At 31.3% G+C, this 19,647-nt stretch overlaps 1 protein-coding gene across 1 annotated transcript; it reads left to right on the top strand.

The window, feature by feature from the left end:
* Positions 1–882: 882 nt before the first annotated feature.
* LOC143593168 (2-hydroxy-palmitic acid dioxygenase MPO1-like) lies at positions 883–4,507 on the top strand. The gene is made up of 4 exons (XM_077072884.1): positions 883–1,215; positions 2,353–2,415; positions 3,921–3,992; positions 4,388–4,507. The coding sequence occupies exons 1-4, from the start codon at positions 883–885 to the stop codon at positions 4,505–4,507; spliced, it is 588 nt and encodes a 195-aa protein (XP_076928999.1).
* Positions 4,508–19,647: the final 15,140 nt, after the last annotated feature.

Genomic DNA, 19,647 nt, shown 5'->3' with positions numbered 1-19,647 from the left:
TCCGATGGCTTGAGAGAATGTAAGGAGCAACCGAAGAGTTTGTAAAAGTTTCGTTTATATATATATATATATAAGATTAAGATGTATGTTTTTTAAACCGTTCCCTTCTCTTTTACTATTTGGCTTTGGTATTAAATTAATCTTAAAAAAACGTTTTTATAAAAAGTACACTTTATCATTTTCTTAAAATTATCTTCTATTTTTGCTGTTTTAAAAAATACATTTTAAACAATTATAAAATTATATTTTTTGATATTAATAAAACCATTTCAATTTTAACAACGATTTAAGATTATCTTTTATATTTTTGTTTTTTGAAAAAGAAATTACAATTATAACAATATAATAAAATTAAAAACAATTACCAAACAGTAGTCATCCTAATATAGTATTTGTTATGGCTTATTTTTTTTTCTGGCGAACACATGTTCTCTACACTACTTCTAAAATCATCACACTTGTGCTTCCTACAAATTAAACCACGACTATTTGGTTAAGAAGTACACAACTTTATCATCAGTATGTGCCCTTGACAACTGCTTTGGTTCAATCCGGTTCAACAAGCGATCGATCCAATAAGTAAACCAATAAAGGTATATTGTTGATGTGCAGTCGGTTTCTAGAACAATGGTATTAAATTTAATAGTTGTAATAATTATAGAAACAAAATAGAAAAAGAAGAAAATATTAATGAAAGAAAAAGTTGTTAACACGGAAATTAAATGTACATTAATTGTTTAGCTTGATTGATTTGATATTTAACAATTTTACGCAAAATCCACACACCAAAATTAATGTGCATTTAACGTCTAACTTCTTTTCCATTTGTTTATAGAGTCTCTAATCTTTTCAACATTCTTGAACAAAATCAGGAGAAAACTAATGGCGAAAATAGGGTTGTTTGATCTTGAAAAACACTTTGCTTTTTATGGGGCACATCACAACAACCCTGTGAATATATTTATTCACATGTTGTTTGTTTGGCCTATTTTGTTCACATTTCTTGTGCTTATGTATTTCACACCCCCTTTGGTTAATATTTCTTTACCAAATAGCTTGATTCCAAACTATGGATTTTTGTTTACTATGATTTATGCCGGATTTTATGTATGTTTGGATGTGAAAGCTGGTTCTTTAGCTGGTTTACTTTGCTTTATTTGTTGGGTGTCTGGGAGTTTTGTTGCTCATCAATTGGAATTTTCTCTTGCTTGGAAGGTACAATTTCGTATTTTGATCTTATTTTTATTAATTAATATGCGGTTTATTTTTTTAATAAAATTATCTTAACTTTTTATTTTTTTAATATTAAAAGGCATTTTAGTCATTTACGTCTACCAAACATAAAATTTGGACTTGTCATTGATCATTTTTGTTACATATATGCGTAAGATTGGAGAAGTGGCATAATGTTTCAAAGTAGAGCCCAAAATTAAAATATTATTTCTATGACAATTTAAAATATTATATAAAACGGTTGATGCATTATAAGTACACTTTGCCTATTTTTCAAAGTTGATCCATACCCATGCAAAATAAAACACAACTTAAATAGAATGCTCATAAATATTGGGGTCTAAGTTGTCATCTCTAGTTTGGCCAACAAACGAATCAAACGAATACGAATAAGAGCATGCTTGTGTTTGTTCATTTAACTTTAAACAAACATAAACACAAACACTTAATCGAGCACATATTTTTTGTTCATGTTCGTTTATTTAAAAAAATTAACACGCTCATTTTCGTTTATGTTCTTTTGTTTAAAATTTAAACGAATAGTTCACGAACATAAATTAACAAAGATAAACAAACATAAATGTACACAGACAAACATAAATAAACACACTCAAATGAACAAATATAAAACTATTATGTAAATGACTCTTTCAAATAATATTTAATTGTTTTCTATTAATATGTAAACAAACATAAATGAACATAAATAAACGAACATAAATGAACATAAATAAACGAACATAAACGAACGTTAACGAGCAAAACATGTGTTTATGTTCGTTTGTTTAATTAAACTAAAACAAATTGTTCATCTTCGCTCGTTTATTAAATAATGAACATAAACGAACTTTCCGCCGAACAGTTTACGAACAGTTCACCAAACTGAAGGTTCACAGACAGTTCACCGAATGTTCAGTTCGTTTACAGGCCCATCTCTAGTCATCCAAGGTGCTTTTAGTATTTTTGCATCTTGCTACGTTTGGAAAATTATACTCAAATTTTAGCTAGGTTACCATTTTGATAAGAAACGTGAACAATGATACACGAGCGATAAATAATATTATGTATAGTTAAATAAATCACCATATCTCATGCATTTACATCCTATATTATTACCAGGTTGTCTTAGTTGCTCAATTATTCTGTTTGACGGGACAATTCATAGGACATGGCGTGTTTGAGGTAACTATGTCATCTAATACTTATGACTTGTAAACTCCTTTTACAGAAATATATGTTTTCTTATAAACGATATTTAAATTTTCATAGACGGCCTTGTCCATAACACATTTTGTGCGTATTCTTAACGAGGCAGGGAAAGAAGAACCTAAATTCTCTTCAAACTTGGGGTATGCCTACTTCAATTAGCGTGGGCATACGTTTCCCCTAGACTACCTAAATTTTAACATAAAACTTTCTAAATAGCATAGGCCTACTTTATCCCTAGACCACCTATATTTTAACAGGAAAAATTTGAAAATAAACGTTTATGAGAACAAATTTCATGTTTGAGGTGTCATTCGCAAGATATTCTATAAATAGGTATTATAAACTAGTTGTGACGAGTAGTTTGTAGAACCAATTAAAACTTGCCACGTGTCCTTAAACTGACCATAATGAGCACGTTCACTAATAATTTACTCGTCACGAATAAATAAGTTTCATGTCTCGTGATTAACGCCCACGAGTATTCATAAGTCCTTTAGTCACGACGAGTAGATTGTAAGGTTAAACTAGTCGCGACGAGTTAACTACTAATAAACTACTCATGTAGGGAATGTAAACTAGGTAAACTAATCGTCGCGACTAAAGGACTTATGAATTACTCGTGGGCGTTGATTACGAGGCATGAAACTTATTTAGTCGTGACGAGTAAATAATTAGTGAACCTGCTCGTTACGGTTAGTTTAAGGGCACGTGATAAGTTTTAATTGGTTCTACAAACTACTCGTGTGTTATCAAAATATACTCGTCATGACTAGTTTATAATACCTATTTCTGAAATTTCTTACAAATGACATATAAAACTTGAAATTTGTTTTTCAAAAACGTTTATTTTTGGAATTTCCCAATTTTAACACAAAAACTTTTTATATAGTGTAGGCCTACGTTATCCCTAGACCACCCAAGCACAACTTTGGTTTGAGGACCCGTTGGTCAAAGGAAATGGGTTCCTGATTTCGAGACGGAGCCGTATGACGCGAGAGTCTCACGCACGGTTCCTTTGAGAAGGGTGTGATACCACCACCTATCAGGCCTGACGAGCGGTCCACGGAGGTGCATCCCTACTCACCTGGTCTAAAGTTTCAACCTAATCACCACTTTTTTATTCATTCTTATTCACATTAATTATCTCATGTTATAATATGCATGTTAGTTTAACTACAAAGTCAATATAAGCCATATAAAGTTTGAAGAACTCCAACTGAAAGTTTTTTATCCACAGTAAGAAACTATCTTAAATTGAAGATCATAATATTCAAAACTCAAAAGTTAAACCATATGAAGTTCAAAGACTTCATGTTTGAATGCTATTACCCTCTCAATACTCATGAAATTCAGTCATCTCAGGTCAAACCAACCATAAATATAAATAAGAAGCTTGCTAATACCTTGAGCATGACATCTTATTTTTACCTCGTCACGTTCGAATAATCAAACCTTATTTTGTTTTTGTTATATATTAGCAACGTGCACCTGCTTTGTTGGATAACCTCTTACAAGCCTTCTTGATGGGGCCTTTCTTCGTGTTACTAGAGGTAATCCATACATACATACATACATATATATGTGTCTGCTGAAGCTTAGAGGTGCCAAGATTGATGTGTTGGTATGGGTAAGAAAGGGTGATGCCGAAACAGGTGGGTCCAAGTTAACTGGTAGATGCTTCACTTTTCATTATTTATGTCTTTTAATTAAGTAAATACATCTTTTGTAAATTCTATTTAAACAAATTATTTTAACAATAATCTAAATCTTGTCTAAACAATTTCGAAGGGTGTATACTTGGTTAAACTTTGGTCAACTAACAACTTTCTTGATCTATTCTCTTTTCTTTTTTAATTTTTACCTGAGATAACAGACAACCTGAATAAACCTATTCATACTTAAAGCAGCTATTTTCCATTGTAATTATTGTCATTTATGACCATAGGCACTTCAACTGGCATTTGGTTATAAACCATATCCGGGTTTTCATGCTCGTGTTAAGGCAAAAGTAGATGCCGACATTAAAGAGTGGAAGGCCGAGAACAAGAAGAAGAAAAACATGTAAACTACAAATCAATGTCAGGAGAAGTAAAACCTTTGTATGATGCATAGCGTGATATATATTTGTGTCATAATGTCGTTCTGCTACATTCTAGGGATAAAGAAATAAATTGTGTTTTAGTTTTTACCTTAATTTACATTGGGCACCCATGGTTGATTGATCAGCCCTTGAAGTTCAAGTTCTTTTTGGTTCAAACTTGAGCTACATGGTATGTTCGATCGGTTTTATCTATTCTTTAGATCAATTGTCTGGATTTATTGGAGCGAAAGTGTTAATTATCATAATTAAGCTATGAATTGATCAAGAAGACCAGAATTAAACTGCAGAATGTATTTTGATCAATCGAAATTACATCAACTTGTTTTGAAGACTGGCGAACCTACGTTTAAAGGATGAGGGGCAGTTATCCTCCACACAAAAAAGAAAAGAAAACAAGAAATTTAGTGTTATTTATACGGTAAAATCCCAATCATAAAAACTTATTTTGCAAATTTTTATGCATGCGCCTTATGCTTTCAAGCAACTTCTCCCTTTATCAACATGGATTTGGGGGAGCTACACCGACCTTATATCGTTTCTAGTCCATTTTTCTTTAGTCCAAACTCTTGGAAGACTTGAAAAGCAAATCTTTAAGTTGTTTTAAAGGTCCAAAAATACCATAGTTGAATCACTCTTGAATATAGTTGAGAGGGATGTGGAGCGAGAATCAAACGAACAAAGAACAAATACTATGATGCATGGATCCAATCAAGGTGATCTCCAGTGGCGAATCTATAATTTTCTTCCTATGGGTTCACTTTTTTTCTTCGGTGGTTGGATATTTCACAATCAAACAATAAAATTGTCAGGTCGGGGCGTTGAGTCGGGTTGGGGTACGCTTTGGTTATCTAAATTAGACCAAACAAATAAAACACAAATTTAGATGAAAGAAAAGAAATGGACAAAATGAAGAACCTAAATGACGAAAATTTTATGACTTGATATTCACTGAACTTGCTAACTCGCTGCTCACACTGTCACATATGCCACAGGAGAGGCTCTTAAAACCAATTCAGAACACATGAAAACTTACAAATGCAATGCATTTACTCTTCAGATTATAAGGTAATACTTGTTTTCATTAACAACTTAAAACTAATTTATCCACGCCTACTTTTAATTCGTCAACAACATAAAACTTCTTTAGAGTTATAGTACTACAAAAGTATTGAATGACACACAAAATACAACAGAAAAGTCAATGTAAATCCCTCATGAAATTCAGTTCGGCTCAGTTGCAATTGTAACAGAAGTAAAATGAGGCAATTTAAAATTAGTGCTCTCACATTATCTGAAATGAAGTTCATGCAGAGAATGAGGTCATACAATAAAACTGCAACAACAACAACAATCATACCCAGCATATCCCACAAATAACTAAAGCTATCTGTAGGGTCTGGGGAGGGTGAGATGTAGACAACCTTACCTCTATCCCTAAAGATAGAAAGTTTGCTTCCAGTGAGACCCCCAACTCAAAAAATAAGTAGATAATATATATATATATATAAGAAAATAGTAGTATATTAATACCATACTAGAAACAATATACTAGTGGTAGCATTTAAGCAACATTTATAATAGATAGACTAAATAATAATAATAATAATAATAACAACTATTATGATAAAGACAATAACCATAAATCGAAAATGAAAATACTAATAATGAAAATAATATAATAAAAAGTTATCACAAGAGATAACCCTCCTCCTACTGGTCCTTAACCTTACGTCTCCAGGAAGTCCTACCAAAACTCACACAAGAAAAAGAAGAGTAAAGGACACACATTGAGGAGATGTATTCTTATTATCTTATTTTAATCTAACTACACTGAAAAGGAGCATGCAGACTTGAAAGTTAACAATCTAGAGCAAATTACCAAAATGAGCACATCATTGGTGGAACTTAGTCCAAAAGCATCTATGGTAGAACCAAACAGCAACAATTCCTCGACATCAACTTCTCTTCATTTTAACATCTGAAACTGTTCTGCCAAAAATGTATGCAGTGTGTCTGAAGATTGGGATGTGTTCTCAGGCCGTATGTTCAGTGTTCTGCCTCTGTGTGCATCTAGTTAAGACCCTAACTAACTAATATTAAGCAGTAATTAAAAAAAAAGACAAAAAAAAAATGTTTATAATGCTCAAACCCATGATCATTCACATGTAAAACCAAAGGATTTCCACTACACCACATCAGTAATTGTAGTATGGGTTCCATCTACAAATTTATATGGGGCCCTTAAAAATTTAAATACCACCTTTAGCAAATTTTTAAAAAACATTGGGGTCTCGGGACCACCGTCCTCTCTATGTGGGTCTGCCATGGTGATCTCACTACGCAAAAAACACATACATGAAATGAACAATAAGCTCGTATTATATTGAAGATCGAGTACTCGCATGAACCGAGTGCTCAATGAACCAAGTTCACACACAATTGAAGTATTCAGATATAGAACCCAGAAAATGAAAGATTTATTTTACTAAAATAATAAGATAGTTAATCGAGAGAGGGCAATATCCAATTTAACCAATTCGAGATGGTAAGTCTCTAGTTACAAGATAACCTTGATAATAATCAAAATAAACAAGACATGAGTAAGAAAAAGATATGATTCTCGTCCTATTTATTCTAAATAAGTGTTTGAAACTTCTCCAATATTTTAGTCTTTCTTGATTCCTTGACTTGACTCTTCGCTAATTATGTTTTTGACTCATTGACTTGACTCTCCATTAATTATGTGACATTCCTCATTTTTGGCTCGCATTTGTACTTGTTTTTGTATTGTAAACCCGACCAGTTTTAGTTTTTGGATCATTGGATATTAATAAAACAATGAATTTTATGTTATAATCATGTTTCATACTTTTCGTTTCGTTTCAAAGTCTTTAACGTTGTTTAAAACGCTTACTTTGTGTTCAAAACGACCTAAAACGAACCAGAGGGACTAAAATTGCCAAAAATCAAAGTTTGGCCTAGAACCGCACCTCACGTGACATGTAGGGCTGGTCTCAACCCGCTGTGCAGCAGCAGCCACAGTTCGTTTCAGCTATAAAAACAGTTTTTTGGTTCATTTAAGCTCGTTTAAAGCCGAACTCATGTTCTTACCATCCAACCAACCAAGACTCAACTCATAATTATTCTAGAACCCTGCAAACATGTTTTTATCTTTGATTATAATTTATTTACATCAAAACTCATGTTTTAATAAAGCATCAAATTGTAACGGTTATCCATTGGATAAAGGTTTTTATCCAACCCCTCAAACCCTAATCCTCCCCCATAAATACTCACTATCTCATCCATTTTCTCCTACCCATTTTCACCTCCTTCTCCCAAAGTTTTTGATCTTACAAGTTGTACTAGCTAGTTTTGCTAGTTTGACTTTAAAAGTCAACGGAACCGATTCTTGCATTTCAATCCGTTTCGGGTATATGTTTTCGATATTTTCAGTTTTTCTAAGTTAATTTATGTTAAGAAAACCATTTTCATCTTTATTTAATGCTTTGGACATTCAACACGTATTTATACATTTTAGACGCATTTAGGTCGTTTTCGGGAAGTTTGCTCACTTAACTTTCATGATGATGTTTACAGAAGTTTACTCACTTAACTTTCAAGAAAAAAAAAATAAACGTATTGTGTTAATTTCATGATGATGTTCATAAATGTTCTTGTTATTGTGTGTTAAATTTTTTATTAAATATGATAATGATAATCAAACTTTGATCGAATGTTTCTATATATAATATAAAACTATGGACAATTATATCTTTTGAGTGTTACAAAACAAGTGTAAAAATAAAGCACACCAAAGAAATAACCCACTTTCCATCTTAACCATTTAACTCCTTAATCCAAGGTCTAGGATCTTTTCTTATACTTTCTAGACACACGTTACTTTTTACAATAACCTCACCATATATATATATATATAGACACATATATAGGGTGAGAATCCTAAGAGAACTTTTTGTAATTGAGAACTTTAAGAACTATTTTCTGCCACAAAAAAACCCCTTAAAATATTTTAAAAAATTATAAAACGAAAATTTTAAAAAAGTAAAAAAACAAAAAAATATATATTTTTCATCCCGGTTTCATTAAAAAAACGTAATGATACACATATGTATATCTTTATTTAATCTCCATTTGCATAATGTACACATATGTAGATTATCTATCTTAATTGTGCATATGCGTATAAAGAATCTCATGTATAAAATTAAAAAATAAGTATTATAAATATATGTATAATTTTGCTAAACCGATTTTTTTTTTATTTTTTATTTTTTATGAAACCAGGACGAAAGATAAAAAAATTTTGGTTTTTTTTTTACTTTTTTTATTTTCGCGTTTTTTTTGTTTTATAATTTTTTATTTTTCTTAAAAAGAGTTTTTTTTTGTGGTCCAAAATGGTTCTCAAAGTTCTCAATTTTAAAATGGTTCTCACATGATCTCAATCATATATATATAGAAGTGGATTATTGTACAATAATGGCTTATCATACATCACGTACGCGACATTTCAGAGCGTTAGATTACAAAACACACAGTGGCAGTTTCGTAAATAACCCAAAACTAGTTCATGATCAAATTCATCGATTACAAATCGATTCTGATCCAAGTTCTGAACTCCTCGCCCTATCTCATCTAATTTCTAAAAACCCTAATCAAAGCTTAAAGTATGAAATCTCAAAAGTTAAAAACCAAAATCAAAATAGAGCGTCGTTGCACACTAAGAATCTTCAACTTGATCAAAAATTGGTGATTTAATCTATAGAATTGATGTGTAGGAGGATTTAAAATCATCTGTCGATTATGAAACTGCAGATAATACACTAAATTGAGCTCTGATTAGGGTTCAAAATATTATTTTTTAACGTTCTGAACAAAATTAAAACATTCAGTTTAAAACTTAAAACGTTCAGAGCAAAAGGTTAAAATTTTCATTACAAAAATCTAGGTTCATAACAAAAGTCTAAGGTTTTTAAAACAAAAATCTAAGAATTTCATAACAAAACTTAAAAAGCCAAAATAAAAGGTTAAGAATTTCTGTACAAAAATCTAAGAAGTTTAAAACGAAAGTCTAACAATTCCAGAACAAAAATCTAAGAAGTTTAGAACAAAACTTAAAGTGTTTAGAAGAAAAATCAAAAAAATTTAGAACAAAAAACTAAAACGTTCGGAACAAAAGGCTAAGAAATTCAATACAAAAAATCTAAGAAGCTCATCATAAAAACTTTACTTAGCACAAACTTTTAAACGTTCACAAGATCGGATCTGAAAAATAAGCCTTCTATAACATGAAATTGAACACTGAAATCACTTCATATAATCTCGTAATCATCAAATAATCATCAATCGACCATCAATTTGATCATTTTTTTCATCATGTGAACATATCTGCAACGTATTTAGACTTTTATCAGTTGAAATCAATTTTTAATTTTTCAAATTTTCAATTCAATTAGAGTGTCTGCAATGGAATTAGTGACGTTAGTTGAAGGTCGTAACGGTTAATTGGATGGAAACGAATTGAAAGAATTTACAATATTGCCACCGCGTGTTTTTTAAAATCAATAGTGTAAGAAGTCATGAGTGTGATGTACGATAAGAGATTATTGTATTGGATCGTTTACCTATATATATAAACCCTATGATTACTCACCAACCTTGTATTGACAAATACTATTTTTACAATGTTGTAGGTTAAGTTGCTCGATGAAGTGAAGAACACATAGTATTACCTTTAGTTATTTAATTAAAAAACTATTGTGTGATATGATTCTGATATACCGTAAATGTGTATTTGAATTTTGTTAAATAGTTAAATAGTTATTGTCGCTATTAATTAGTGTCTTTTAAGCTACTGAGCGATCAGTCGCACCCCGACATATTCTGCTGTAGTTTGGGGTGTGACAATGATCGTCTTTACGGCATGGTGGTGGTGGTGGTGGTGGTGGTGGTCAGGGGGGGGGGTAGTGGCGACCTCTTCTGTAACAACTCGGGTTTTCCACGTGCAATTTATCTCCATAACCCGACCCATTTTATATCGGGGAATTTAAACCATGAAAAATAATCATGTTTATCGAGGAATTTCTATACAAATAATGCTTATTTATTTAATATATATATATATATATATAGCTTTGGAAAATATACATTTATAGCCCAAAAATATACTTTAATCCATACATGTTTCCACCACAATTCTTCAGGGACTAAAGTGCAATTGTTACATATTATATTTATAACCCATTTAACCAGGATCCGTAACCCGTTAACCCATGACCCGTATACCCAATATATGACCCATTTAGCTTGCTTGAGCCTCAATTGTCGCTATAAATTAAGAATTTGATCGTATTTGTGATATTCCGTATCGTTATCGGCCTAAACGACACTGGTAAATAGGAAACAAGATCTTATATAACGCAAATTGATTCGTTTAATAAATCCGCGATGACCCAAATTCAATTATATATGCTAGGCTTAACCATAAATCAATTAATCGCGTCTGTAGCCCTCTTATATCAGCGCAAACTAAAACCCCACAGTTAATTTGATTATCGAAGTCCGCAGTACCCTGTTCGTCGTCCTTAACCGCCTGCCTTGTCGTTCTCAATTGGACCGTGTATAATCAACGAATCAGGTAATAATTAATATGGTTGAGTTCGTCTTGATGCACTGATCAGTATCCCTAACATTAATTATTCGAACGATTAACGGATTTATCAATTGATGATCTAGGGCTTTAGTATATAATTCTGTTTATAATTTATAATATATCGTTTTGAGGTTTTAACCAACCAAACCCCTAGCCCAGTGGCTAGGGGTGTGCGTATGGAAGCTGTTCTGGCTAGGGGTCGCGGGTTCGAACCCCACCCAGCCTGATTTTTAGCATATTTTGTTATTTAATTTATTTAGTTATTTTATTAATTATTTAAGCTATAATACCAATATTCAAATACACTATTTACTTAATATTTTTACAACACCAATTCTTAAATTAGCTGTTTTCCGAATTTTTGTTAAAAACCATATATAATTATATGTATGAATATGTATTACGTATAAACACCGATTTTAATAAGGCTTGTATCTAATATTAATATATATATATATATATATATTATAATCTCTTTAATTAACGTATTAAAATTATAAGTTTTAGTATTTGTAAAAAAGATCATATTTTATATACTAATTATCCTTTATTATTTACTATAAGTATTTAAAAAGAAATCTATTCTAATGGTAAAATTATATATAAATATATTAAATGTATTTTTGGTTAGAATAATTATTTAAAACAAATCTCTCTATTTTTTATTAAAATATTCTATAGAAAAATTGTAAATACTTAGTTATTTAAGTATTTTGTTTATAATCATAAATTTATTAAAGATACGCTAATTATTATAAAATTGATAAATAATAAGGCTAAGTAAAATTTAACTTTCGTATGAATACACTCAATCATCAATTCTCGAATCTCTATCTAATTTTAGATTCGTTGTTGGATTCATATTTATTCCTATAATTGTTGTAACTAGGATTCTTGTTGGTAATTCTCGAAGAATGTGATTTCCACTTTCTTGTCGTTTTCGTTCCCGTTTGGCTTAATCAATCAGGTGAGTTTATCATTCCCCTATTTTACTTGATTTCATAAACGTTTTAGGGACATATGCGTACATTATCATATTTTCATACTAGATATATTCAAACAAATGCATATGTGTTATTGTGAAGTGATTTAATCAAACTTTTGTGCTATTTGCTTACTTGTGTTACCATTCAATCAATCGTATGTTGGAATTACTATTCAATCAATCATATAGCGGGTGTTCCTGCTGGTGACCAACGCCCGATTCGCTTGGCAACGGTCTACATACTTGTTTGTGTTTTGATTATATTTACTGCACTTATCACGTTATGCTTATTTATTGTCTTGTGTGTCAAAACTGGTGATATTCTCACTCAACTTTATGTTGACAAAAACTCCATTTTATACGCATATGCAGGTTACTCGTATGGAAGCTTGAAGCTTGGACACGTAGACAAGACTTTAGGATGAAATCAAGTTAAATTTTATTTGAATTCATATTTGTTATTTAAATTGGTTACTGTATTTGTAAACGTGTGTATATTGAAATTAAAATAATTAATTAGATATTATCACTTTTATATTATGATAGTATCTTCGAGCTGTGAGCAATCGAATCACGCCCCGGCATTTCCGCCTTAGGTTAGGGTGTGACAGATTGGTATCAGAGCCGAAGGTTATAAGATAGGTCGCTAGAAATGGTCGTAGACATATGTTAGGAACCCTATACATGCTTATCTAAACTGCCTTATGTGCTATTTAAATTGTTTGCAGCTTGCTTAGATTAATTATTTAATCGTGTTTATCTTATTTGTTTAATGCACACACACACAAATTTCGAGGCTATGCCTCACATTCAAAATATTTTTCTAAACCTTTTCTTTTAGTAGATTGTCTTTTATTGTGGGAAATTCCTTAAGAATTCCCTTGTTTTGTTCCTTCACCTTGAAGCATGGGGGCATGACAAATGTCGTGCAACCATAACTTCAAGTGGTACCCGTAATCGGCTAAACGGTTGCGTGATAAGCATAACTGGCTAAACGGTTATAATTCCAATTGTGTTTTTAAGTTATTTTAAACTTATTTGATTCTTCGATTCGATATTTAGTTGAGTCGGTTAAATGCCATATAGCGCTCATGGTCCGAACAACTCTATTGATTCGATAATTCATTAATTAGTTGGGTCAGTTAAACGCCATGTACACGCTCATGGGCTGACCAACTCAATTGTTCATTTACTCATTATTTGAATTGGGCCAACAAATTGCCATGGAACGCTCATGGGAGGCCAATTCACAAACGTTATGTTGCTTAATCTAGTTGGGCCATTCAAATTGCCATGGAAAACTCATGGGAGGTTAACTAGTTTGATATACTTGATTAATTTATTCTTGGAAGATCTTATAAACATTGTTCAATTACATAAATGCTTCAAAGACATACATATTATTTTCAATCCTGACTCGTCCTCGAGTCTTCACTAGCACTAATTCATATACATACATACACATATACATACGCATCCCCATTATTTCATATTAACTCATTCCTACAACTCACCTGTCATCTTATATATTTTCATTGTTGATCCTCGTAGAATGTCTTCTCGCGCTCATCGTCATAATCACCGTCGTTCGTCGACCCCTCATGATCGCCGTTTGGCTGCTAGAATCACTAAGGAGTTCACAACTGCTTTACCTGAGATCGTGGCTCAACTACAAAATATCAACTCCAATGGATCCGCTACTTCGGCTCCACCAAACAATTTCCACTATAATAACTTCACAAGTGCTAAGCCCCCTTCTTATGTTGGCGAGGAGAATGGTACTAAGCTCCTCCGTTGGTTTGAACAAATGGAGAACAAGTTTATCCACTGTGAATGTCCAGAAGATAAGCGTACTAGGTTCGCAACGAGCGTCTTTGAAGAACGAGCTCTCACTTGGTGGAACTCTTATAAAGCCTTACATGGTGTTGATGAAGTTTTGGCTATGTCTTGGAAAGAACTTAAGGATGCAATGAAGAAAGAGTTTTGTCCCGAGCATGAATTGCAAAGGCTCGAGACGGAGTTTTGGGAGCTTAAACAAATTGGTGGTGACAATTCGACTTACTCGAATTGTTTAAAAGAACTTAGCCTGATCTTGCCTCACCTTGTGACTCCTTTGGCTCGTGGTATTCGAAAGTACATCCGTGGATTGCCAACAATTTTCCGTGATGCTGTGGTTAGTCGAGACCCCCTTTAGATCGAGGAAGCTATTACTCTTGCTGCTTTACTGTCTGATGACCATGTTAGAGATGGAACCCTGCCTGGTAAGGATGCTAAACCTACCCTTGACAACTCTAAAACCGATTCCTCAACCGATGCTAAGGCCGAACCCAAATCCACTAGTAATTCTTCACACCACAAACGTAAGGCCAACCACCGCAACTATGCTGTTAACAAAACCAACCCACCATCCTCCAACCAAGATGCTCCTAACAAAAAGAACTATACTGGCTGATTTGATAGAAGAAACAACTCATGGCCTTGTACTTGAGCCAGAAGAAATTACAATGGCCGATAGCTAATCACAAAGGTTATGCTATATATACCAATTGTGAAATGTAAACAACACTCGATAATATAGGACGGTTCGGTTCATGATATCATGGGGTGGCTTGGAGGAGATCAACGTAATGTGTTAGTTTAACATCGATGTGATTGGAGGGTATGCTATATATAATAAAGACAATTTACATAACTGGTACATAAAGAAAATGGAAAATACAACAATGTATCTTAACTATGTCTAATACTTAGGATACTTAGGTTTACTCGCTAGTTCGGATTTTATCGGAGCGTAACTATGAGGAAGGGGCAGGTTAAAAACTCCTTCATCATAACCTTAAGATTGAGGGCTGGTTAATAAATAAATGAAAAACATCTTAAAAATTGTGTTCCAAGTTCGTTATTCATGTTTGAAATAACGTTCGCGATTACAACGAAGAATCTCCATTTGCTTTTTCTTTTGGAATTAGGATCATTTTGGTAGGAGCTTCATCCAATGGTAGATCAAATGTCTTTAATTAGAGTAAAGCATAATCATGATGGGCCGTAGCCTGTGTTCTAGGGCATAGGCTTTCTGTTTGGTATATTTGTGGCCCATTTTTCTTCTATTATTCATAAGAATGGATAATCTTAGCGTATTATTTTATAACTATTTATACATGTTTACAGTATTATATATTATTATTTTACTCATACAACAAAGTATATATTCTTAAATATATTTATTAAAACTTTATACACAAAAGAATATATATTATATAACTAAATATTTTTATTAAAATAAATAATAAGCTTGTTTAAATACACGAGCCTAGTCAAATTCGGCATGTAAAGTTCGAGCTAGACTCGTTTACACGCCTACTTTTCTTATTTTAAGAGAAAATAAAAATTAACGATAGAGTGTACAACTGACAACAACGTAATTAAACCTAAGATAACCATCACAAGATGTTGGGTGCGCATAAAACATAAAGACTCGATTCGAAACTGAAAAAACCAAAACTAAACAAAAGCCGATGGTTTGGTATTATGTTTTTTTTTTTGTAAAAACTGAACATACGGTTTTGTTTTGGTTTTGCATGTAATAAAAACCCAAACGAATTTCATTTCTATTTTTATAATTGATTTTAGCATTTTTAAGAATTTAATAAATATGTAACTCAAATGTTTAAGCCTAAACGAATAACAATTAATTAGTTATTAACTAACCAAATAATAGTATTTTTTTTCTGCCCAAAATTTTCAACCTCAAATGACAAAACCGAAATCGAACCGAAGACAAAATGAAAACTGAAAAACCAGAATCATACAGTTTAAAAAATTAAAAAATTGACGTTTCGGTTTTTAGTTCGATTTAGCTCAAAACCGACCTAAACCGAATCGTGCACACCCCTAAATCTAGTGGAAAGACATCTTAATGATATCCAAGAAGTCCCATGTTCAAACATTCCTAAGTAAACAGTTTGGATGAGTATCGTTGTTAAAATAAGAGCTAAACCTAAGAAAATACTTTCTGAGGTTTGTATGCAAGGAGCAAAATGTTGCAAAAAATCATTCTAGTCTCAATCTTGATTGTAACAATTAAACATAACCTAATTAGTAACACAACCAACGACCGCACACGATCATATGTTGGAGGCCATAATTGCTTTAGAAATGTAAGAAATGGCTTTACACTTGCCATGAACAAAAGTTAACAAGCGAATTGTCCAAAACAAGAATAAAGGTTTGTTCTTGACACCCAAAACAAGAGTTAGGCCATCATCACCTATGTCCGCACCCATAACATCATATATATATATATATATATATATATATATATATATATATATATATAGGGTTAGGTTCAAATAAGAAGTTTGATTTTTTTAAGAATGCTAGGAAGGAGGGTATTTTAGCCTTATACTTTAATATCAAAACTCACCTACTTTAATCTCAAAACCCACTTAAATTAATCACTTACATAAAACCCAATTACATTTTCACTTATCTCTTACAACCACCACCACTCCAACGCCCACCGCCACCACAACCGTCACCCACCGCCACCACTTCGCCGGAAAAGTCCGAAAAAATACAATGAAAAACACAATGAAAAAAACACAATGGAAAAATACACTATGAAACAAAAACACAATGATAAAAACACAATAAAAAACACAATTGTATTAACACAATGGAAAAAACACAATGAAAAATACTATTCTATAACACACTTTTGTAAAACACAATTCGGTAAAACACAATTTGTAGAAAACCCACTAATTTTTTTTAATTTTTATATTACAATATGGTACTCATATAAAAGATAAAAAGACACTCGTTATTATGGTGAATTTGTTTTTCAATAAAAACGTCGTAAAAAAATGTTATGGACGTTTTAAAATGATGGGGGAATTTGGCATGTGCCTTGCATGTGGAGAGAGAAAGTCAACAAATGTGTTATTTCTTTTATGCCCTTTACCTTGTGTTCACACTTGATCTCCCCCTAAACTAATCTCAACTCTCCATATTCAAAATCAATAGACAAGATTACTTCTTATCCTTCATACAAAAAGTATATATATATATGTGTGTGTGTGTGTGTGTGTGTGTTTAGAAAATGGTTCAAATAAGAATAAAGAGTTTCTTACGAATGGTAAGAACCAATAAATTTTTAACATTTGACATTAAAATTTATGGTAAAAGAATAATTTTAGGAAACTATGTCGGTTATAATGGTGAAAGAGTAATTTTAGGAAATTATGTAGGTTTTTGGTAATTTTAAATTTCAACCATTAATTAACATGATCCAATGGTTATGATTTATTCCTATTATTCCTAGGAAACAATCTATTTTATTTTAACCTACCCCTGTGTACGTGTGTGTGTATATATCTATATACACTACAATACTAACCTTATAACTAAAAATAAAAAGGAAAAAAGAATGGCAATTTTGTGGATTTCTCATGCACCCACCTCGCTATATAAAAAGGGGGGATATTGTACAAAATGATTTCTTTGTACGAAACATATGAATAATCCAAGATGCGACATATAGATTTTAGGGTGATGTACATGCATTCGTTTTAAGTTAAAAGTGGTTTTGAACAAACCGTAGGTGGTTTAAACCCCTATCATTATAATCAAATAGTTTTTTATATACCAGACATGTACAACTTAGAAGAAATGCTTTAAAGCTATAAGCATCATTGTAATTGGTTTAAACATACACTTCTAGTTTAAATGCACCAACATAATCATAGTTAGTCGACAATACTGAAAAAGAAGAAACAAGATATATTTATAATCTACCTTACTAACATAATTCCTTATTTTAGGGATTGTTATTAGTACTACTTTAGCTTATTTCATAAATTTTCAATAAAATTTTGAGATAGTGTGTAAGCGGAGATGTTGATGAGGATGCTTTAAGTTGTAGCAACTTATATAAATTGTATTATGAGTTGATCAAATATACATATAATTACTAATTTACCATTTTCCTTTTTTTTTCTGCTCTTATGTTGAAGTACTAATGTATTTTATGCTAAATAAAGAACTTGAATTTGTTCGATTTGTTCAATTTTGTGTGATAATTCTAACAATAATACTAATTATAAAAATATATTAATAATACGAAGAAAATGAAGAGTATTATATAATAACAAAAATAACAAATAATAGTATTAATAACAACAACAATTATAATAATATATAACTGCCATGTTGTTGGCTTATTTATTTATTTATGGAAATGGGAAATATGATCGAGGATTGAATGTGTTCAGGATTCCAAGTGGCATGACATCAAATTTTGTTCGATTAGTTGAGGGTTACTATCTTGGTTCATTCATTCACCCAACACACGTGCAAGTGGACAAGCTTTCACACTAAACATTTAATATATATCTACTATTATAATAAACAAAAATTATTGTTGACATCTAATTGTCTTATTTTTAGCTAAGTGACATCATTATTGTTTAAGTTTGAAAGTCATAACTATCTAATTAAAACAATTAATAAATATTTTAAACATTCCATATCTATAATATATATAAACGAAAACCCTAAAATCTTATGTGTCGCGATGTGATCGCTCCCCCTTTTATGAAAGCCACCAAATTGCTTGATTTTTAAACGGATGTCTCTCATTGATTTAATCCAAATTTATGGGATGGGTCTTACCAAAACCATATAGCTCTTAAACGGGTTATAACATCTCATTAAATTAAAAATTAATCTTACCAATTATTTGATATGAAAATCCTATAAAATAGAGATATACTAAAATTTAATATCCAGTTTAAAAAGAAAAAGATATTATTTATAATTAATAAACAATTTTATAATAAAAAACATAAGCGGGTCATGGGTCACCAAATCCAGATAACTTTTAAACGGGTTATAACATATCATTTATTTATGAAACCCTTTTATCATAAAACCTTAAGTATATTATTAACTTTCTTACAATAAAGGAATTTAAAATCCAAAAAATAAATATTAAATAATAAAAAATGTAAAACAACCATTCTCTCAAACCATCAGATTGCTTTATTTGTAAATGAATGTTTCTCACGCATTTGACCTGAATTCACAGGTAAAGGTCTCACCAAACCCAGATAGCTCTTAAACGGGTTATAACATCTAATTATATTAAAAATTAATCTCATAAAATATTTGATATGAAAATCTTATAAAATAGGGATATACTAAAAATTACTGTCCTATTTTATTTAAAAAAAAAAAGATATTATTTATAATTAAGAAACAACTTTATAATAAAGAAAATAAACGGGTAATGGGTATCACCAAACCCAGATAGGTTTTAAACCAGATTATAACATATCATTTATTTGTGAAACCATTTTATCATCAAACCTCAAGTATATTAATTATTAACTTTCTTACAATAAATAAAATTAAAGTTCAAATATACATATATAAATATTAAAAACG

The sequence above is a fragment of the Bidens hawaiensis genome, unplaced genomic scaffold, assembly GCF_021521415.1.
Source record: "Bidens hawaiensis isolate Kalapana, Puna unplaced genomic scaffold, B.hawaiensis_p1.1 tig00041748_1, whole genome shotgun sequence".
Classification (NCBI taxonomy): Eukaryota; Viridiplantae; Streptophyta; class Magnoliopsida; order Asterales; family Asteraceae; genus Bidens; species Bidens hawaiensis.
Note: the sequence above shows the minus strand (reverse complement) of the source record. Positions and strands in the feature narration are given on the sequence as shown.